Source organism: Gracilinanus agilis, chromosome 5, assembly GCF_016433145.1.
Source record: "Gracilinanus agilis isolate LMUSP501 chromosome 5, AgileGrace, whole genome shotgun sequence".
Taxonomy (NCBI): Eukaryota; Metazoa; Chordata; class Mammalia; order Didelphimorphia; family Didelphidae; genus Gracilinanus; species Gracilinanus agilis.
The window spans coordinates 279,093,791-279,100,760 of NC_058134.1; the positions used below are offsets into that span (position 1 = coordinate 279,093,791).

The 6,970-nt window shown below is 33.9% G+C and overlaps 1 protein-coding gene across 1 annotated transcript in view; it reads right to left on the reverse strand.

Moving 5' to 3' along the window:
• Nucleotides 1-388: 388 nt before the first annotated feature.
• The window catches only part of SLC16A7 (solute carrier family 16 member 7), a 26,169-nt gene continuing 19,587 nt past the window's right edge, over nucleotides 389-6,970 (reverse strand). Inside the window, exons 3-4 of the mRNA XM_044679215.1 lie at nucleotides 4,402-5,220; nucleotides 389-828 (exon numbers count right to left, since the gene is read on the reverse strand). Coding sequence (XP_044535150.1) covers nucleotides 557-828; nucleotides 4,402-5,220 — 1,091 coding nt within the window. The 3' untranslated portion in view covers nucleotides 389-556. The remainder of the gene's footprint in view (nucleotides 829-4,401; nucleotides 5,221-6,970) is intronic.

Genomic DNA, 6,970 nt, shown 5'->3' on the forward strand with positions numbered 1-6,970 from the left:
GTATGTTATTGGTTGCTTCGTATATAAGTCTAGTGTTGGTTATAATCTCAATACTTTTTGCAGGAGTCTTTTTTCATCCTTTAGTTGATTCCAATCTCTTATGTTAAGCATTAAAAAATAAAAAAATAAAAATACTGTGGAGAGGGGAAATCCATGGGAATAAGCATCATCCTGAGGGTTCAAACAAATATCTTCCTGTTGTACATGAAACAGATAATGTAGTAATGAGAATTTACTTTTTATATTTGTGACCAAGTTCACTTGTCACTGGAAGACTTTAAATCAATATCCTACCCACAGGGTTCAGAGCCATGGATGACACTGGACTCATTTTCATGTTTGTAACTCAACAACAACAATAACAACAAAATCTTACCACCACCACAATCACAAAAAAATAAAAATAAAAAAGCTGTTGATAACAAACTAATTAGAATCTTGTCATTTAACAAAATTCTATCTCGGTCAATAACTATGGCTGATCATTGCAACTAAAAAAATTTTCCCTGTATTTTAAGGGAAATTGGAAACACTGACATCTGAGGGATGATTCCCATTAAATATTTGTTTCTCTTTCTGAGGGATCATCTAGTACTTTGGTAGCTCGAGTTGAAACATCATCGTTTTCCTTATTGGTCAAGGGCTCCACTTCCTTGGAGTCAGCATGGTTTAGAGCTTTCTGTTTTTCTTCTTCTAACTTTCTTTCCTTTTCCAGCAGCCTATAGTTGAAAGCATTGCCAATAAACAGCCAAATACTAGCTATAGTCACGATCACCCCACAGCAAAAATACATGTACTTATATTCTCCAGTTTCATCCACCAATTTACCTGAAACACAAAGAATATGTGTGAGATGAGATAAAGACCAACTTGAAAATCATAACATTTCAAATCCAAGATTTTTATAGCTATAAACATAAGCATCCCAAAAGTCTTTTAGTGTGGCTTTAAAGTTTTAAAGCTTAAGACTACACTAAGATTATTCACCACACCAAAAGTATCCACTCTATACATATTCCATTTGAACTAATACTAAGAAAGGATGATACTTTAATTTGTGAATTCTTTTAATTCATCAATCTTCATAGGGCAAAAGTACTATAGAGTTATTAGAGTATAATCAGATAATATAATTAGAGTATAATCAGGGGGAATAAAATATTAAGATTTGGATTAATTGTGAATTCGCAAGAAGAAAACAGAATACTCTATCCTCAAAGGGCTTCCTCCTTAGTAATCTTTCTTTTCCATTAAATAAGAGGTCATATCGAATGCTGTATTGCCTTTAGATTTGTAAGATGTCTCCATCCCTTCCCTACAGTTAAAATAGCATTTTTATCCTGTAAGTTAATACAATTCAGATTCAGTTTACATGATTCTGGGAAGCCAAATTAGACTTGGAAGAAAATATTTGTTTCCCCAACCTTATGTGCAATACTAATGAAATATGTGACATGTTATATATACATTATTAATGTTTTAAATTTATGCTTGCTTTATGTTTTCTCTTTCCTTTTTTTAATGGTTATCAAAAAGCATGATGTCATCCTGACTAAAGAGCACAGAATATTGGCCCCATAGTTGACAATGGGAATCCTTATTTGATTCATCCTGTTGTCCTTTTATTTATTTATTTAAAAAAATTTTTAACCCTAAGCTTCTGTCTCAGAATCAATATTTTGTGTATTGGTTCCAAGGCGGAAGAGTGTTAAGGCTAGGCAACGGGGGTTAAATGACTTATTCAGGATAATACAGCTAGAAAGTTTCTGAGATCAAATTTGAACCCAGGATCTCCCATCTCTAGACCTGGCTTTCTATCCACTGTGCCACCTAGCTGCCCTCCTAAATCTATTGTTCTTGAGAGACCCTACATTCACATTTTGGCTCATCAATAGCAATGGGAGGAAGGCTTGGGGAATCCTGGCTTTGATAGGGGTTTTCAGAATTCTCCAGTCATTGGATCTATTAAAAGTTACTCATGACAGCAACAGTATAAATGTCCCTTAAAGCTTGAACTACTTGATTTTAATCATGGCTCTTCTACATCATTCTGGTTCTTAGCTTCTGATATCCCTTCTGGTTCAGTAACTGGTGGGGCTAATCTTTGATATCTCATCATGTCAGGCTACCATTACAAGTAGAAAATCTTAGATTCACAGCTGGAAAAGACCTTAAAAATCATCTATTCCATTACTCTCATGTTATAGGTGAACCTGAGGTCCAGAGAGAAGTGACTTGCTCAAGGTCACAAAGGTAGTTTTGAACCTGAACCCAAATGCATTATTCTTTTTCACTAAATCTAGAGTTCTTACCTAGTTTGTGACATGGATCTTTTTGGTAGCCTAAACAAGCCAATCAGTCACTTCTTAGCTTAAAAAAAATCATAAGGGTCAGTTGCCTTGGAACCAATATTTAGTATTGATTCCAAGACAAAAGGTAAGGATCTTTTAAAAAGTAAATACATTCATACTTGAAGGAAATTTCAGTACGAGATAACTGAAAATGAACATGTAATTTTCCCCCTGCCCAAGTCAATAGATTAACTGAAATTTATCCATAGGTCTCTTGTGTGTTCATAAATCCAAGTTTAAAGACCCCTGAAACTTATGTCATTGCTATGTCTTATTATTATTGAGTCAGATCCTAAGACTATTTATATGATGCTAAAACAATAAAGTCATTCCACTAGAGTAAATAAATTGTTTGGCAACACATAGGGAAAACCTGCAGGAGACTGACCATTTTTTACTGGCATTTTGGGGATTAAATAATCCACATCAAGAGCAAATTAATAAAGAATATATGAAAGGGTAGAAACCTGATGAGTGGCTGGGAGCTATATCAATTGGTTATAATTAGCCAGGGCCATGTTACATAAAGAAATTGGAATTTCTACTGCAGGGGATACTGGAACAAAGAAATTGAAATTTGAATAACTTAGCTTTTTCATGTTCTTGGATTCTTACATATTATAATTTGTTGTTTGATGCTATTTGAATGCACAAGCATGTGAGAATTTGGATTAACCCATTTGGTTCATGGCCATAAAATGACATGCAAAAGACAGAATAGAAATGTCCCCTTCTCCAAAATCAAACAGATAATGGTTCAAAGAGATAAAGTTAGATTGGTGTGAAATAATAAGGCATTTTTATAAATGTCTGAATCTGATTATTACATAACAACATTCAACTTCATATGTAAATAACTACAACATGCTCAAAGGAATTGAAACATGGATTTTAAAACCAGCAATTCTTATTTTCAGACTAAACACAAGGGTTTGTCTTTTGTAAACATCCCCTTTTGGATAGGTTCATATAATTATTTGACTTTAGAATATCAAATATACTTTAGAGAAAACATTTTAAAAACTTTTTTTCAGGTATCGCCTATCAAATATACCTAGAAAAACAGAATGATTTCAACTCACATGTAAATGTACCTTTTGAGAATGACTTCATTAAACACATCTTATAATTTAAAGGCAAGTTTCAAAATTAAAATGTTAATTTCAGTTAAAATTAACTCACAAAAGGAAAACTAAATAAATTTTACTCAATCCTATCAAAATTGTACACATATCCATGTATACATTTTGATGGCATATGAAAAATGTAAAAAAATTAAATTCTAATATATGTATTCCAATTTCAAATGAAACTAGTGGGTTTTAATAATACATTCAATTTCAATTAATTTAGTTCAATCACATTTTAATAAAAACGAAGAGAAAACTTCAACTGTACAAAAATGAAGATGATGTAGAAGAGAGTTTGCCTTCCCAATGTACATATTTTTAAACCTATTAAACAATGTAGACATAAAGTTTGGAAGTAAAATATAAATGAACAAAAAAGTAATCAGTAGTGATGCAGGGTAGTCAAGCAGCCATGCAATCAAGAATAGTTTTATAAGCCCAGGCCCTAAAAGAAATATTCCAGGATGAAAACTGATCAGAGTTTATGAAAATTTTAATAAAATTGAAAATGTAGCACTCACTAATCATAGTAGATGTCTCCAGGCTACCAGTATTTATTCATCAGTAGAAGGTGAGGGAAAGGTTAATGAAACTATTCATGGAATGGTAAGATCATTTTTAGACCAAAAGTGTTTTTTTTGAACTTTTCTGCAAGGCTATTGTAATGGATATAAATGTCAAAGTTCTCTTCTTTAGAAGAACACACCTATGGAATGTGCTGTAATAGAGTATCAAACCAGGAGTAAGAAGGAACAATTCTAGTCCCAGGCTTGCTCTTAAAACTCTTTGGGCTCTTGACTGATTTACTTAATTTATCTAAATCTTATTTTCTGTGTCTGTACAATGAGGAGGTTGAAGGGATGTCTAAGAAGTCACTCTTCTCATTCTGCAATTCTGTGGTTTTACAGAAATGAACTTACCTGCTAATGGAGGACCAATGAGAACAGGGCAACATTCCACAATGGTGACAAGACCCACTGCACTGGAGAACCTCGCAGCACCAACGAGGTCCATGAGCGTTTCAAAGAGGACGCTGCTGACCATGCCAAAAGAAAAGCCAAAAAATACAGCATATACCACCAGGCCAGTGTAGTCTTCTGCCAGAGGGCACAAGAGATGACAGATGCCATTATATAATATCGCAAAACTGAAGAAATATTGGATACGAGGCCGAATAAACTTGGAGTTTGCCAATAGACCCATGGAAGGCCGAGCAAACATATCTACAAAGGCTAGGATGGACAGCAAAAAGGCTGCAGAATATTCATCAATTCCCTTGTGCTTTGCATATGGTGCCAGAAACACAATTGGTGCAAAAAACCCAACGAACATAATGACATTTCCTGAGAGGTAAATCAGGAAGCCTCTGTGTTTGAAAAGAGACAGGTCTAAATATTTATTGATGGACTGACATGGTGATTTCTTCTTCTTCTTCTTGTTTTGCTGTAGAATTGACTCTCCCATTTCTTTCTCCACATCTTTTTTAACAGGAGCTTGTTGGGGTCCAATAGGTCTCATGAGTGACCCAGCCACACAACAGTTCAAAAGGAGTCCTCCCAAGACCAAGAAGCTCCCTTTCCAGCCAAAATGATTGAATAGAAACTGATTGAAAGGTGCAAGTGTACTTAAGAACACAGGACTTCCAGCCATGGCCAATCCATTAGCAATGGGCCTTTTATGGTAAAAGTACTTGCCAATCATGGTTAAGGCAGGTTGTAGGTTGAAAGCTAAGCCCAAACCTAGAAGGAAACAAAATAAAATTAAAGGTCAATCATTTCATAAAATGGGTAACTTTGAGGAATATTAAGTTGGATATAACTGAGTCCTACATAAAGTCACTTATGATGCTCATTGTTAAATGGAATGGAATAAAAAAAAGTGTTTCATTTTTAATCAGGAGGCCCACAATGGGACAGTAGTTTGATATTATATAAACACCATCTTATAGTTTACTATTTCACATAAAGGCAGAGGTATGAGAACACAAATAGATGTTTGAATAGCATTACCTAGAGTGAATTAAGATAGAGAAAATGATATTCAGTGCTTCAATACTGCAAAGTATCTCTGTTAGTATGGATATTAAATTTATGCAGATCATAGTTTCTTCACACTTCAGACATGTGCATGAGTTTTTTCAATGAAAAAAAATCTTTTGATGACTTGTCTTCTGGAAATGAGCTTCTCCAAATGGGTTGTGTCTGGTTCTCAGATAAAAGACCCTGAGTCTGTCACCTTTCCCCTATTTGGAAGTTTTACAACTTAGCAGATCTCACTAGACCATACTATGCTCTATTGGCATAGCCTTCAAAGAGCTGGGGGAAGTCAGCCTCTTCATGCTCTTATGAGGCATCATTATTACTAAAGGGTCCTTCAACTTAATAAGTAAAGTATGTGGTACTGGTATAAGTATTCCTTTATGAAATTATTGTTGATTTTAAAGGACCCTGGGTAAGAAAAGTGTTCTTCAAAATGCTATGATCATTTTATGGTTCTTTTTAGAGAGCAGAAAATATGTGGGCTGATTATTCAGGTGTCTCAGTTTCAGAATCATCATCAGGGAGTCATTCACACATGCTTATATGATGTACATATGAGGGATGACCAATATGTAAATGTGTCATGTAAATCACTTAAGCATAAGGAAACTATATCATTTCAAACTATTTAAAGGAACATTAAAAAATTAAACATTTAAAAAATTTAAATTTTATGGATTTAAAAATGTTTATATCACATCTCCCAATATATTCCTCTCCTCAAACTGTCAAGAAAGAAAGAAGAAAAAAGAGGGGAAAGTTCAACAGTTCTCTAAAAAGAACCATGAAATGATTATAATTTTTATGATTATAATTTCTTAAGAACATTTTTAACCAAAGCCCTTCCTTTAAAATCAATAATAATTGCATAAACGAATGCCAATAATATTTGTATATGTGTATGCATTTACATATATTGAGAGCTTATGTAGTCTTCTATTCCCATACACCATTCCTTAATGCTTCCCCCCCACACAAACAAAAAATATAGGAGGAAATTGGTACTGTAATTGAGTTCAGAGCAATGTGTTGTTTTGGGTTTAGGATTAATATGAAATGAGACACCCATAAGCAATCTAATATTTCAGAGTGGATATGTAACAAGGATATAGCATTGATTAAGTTAGACATAGCTTTCCTGCCTTTTGGTGAATATGCTGGTCTCTTGGTCTTCTGACCAAGTGTCTATGGAAGACATTACCAACTCCTTGTGTGCTGGCTTTTAAATTAGGCCATCAAGGCCTTAATTAATTAACTGATTGATTGATTAATTAAGCCTTAATGGTTTAAGCCTTAGATTTTTGGGTCAATTAAATCTTAAGGATGACTTCTATCTATCCATGCATCTATCTATCTATCTATCTATCTATCTATCTATCTATCTATCTATCTATCTATCTGTCTGCCTATTTCTCTGTCTATCCATCCATCCATCTATCTATCTATCTAT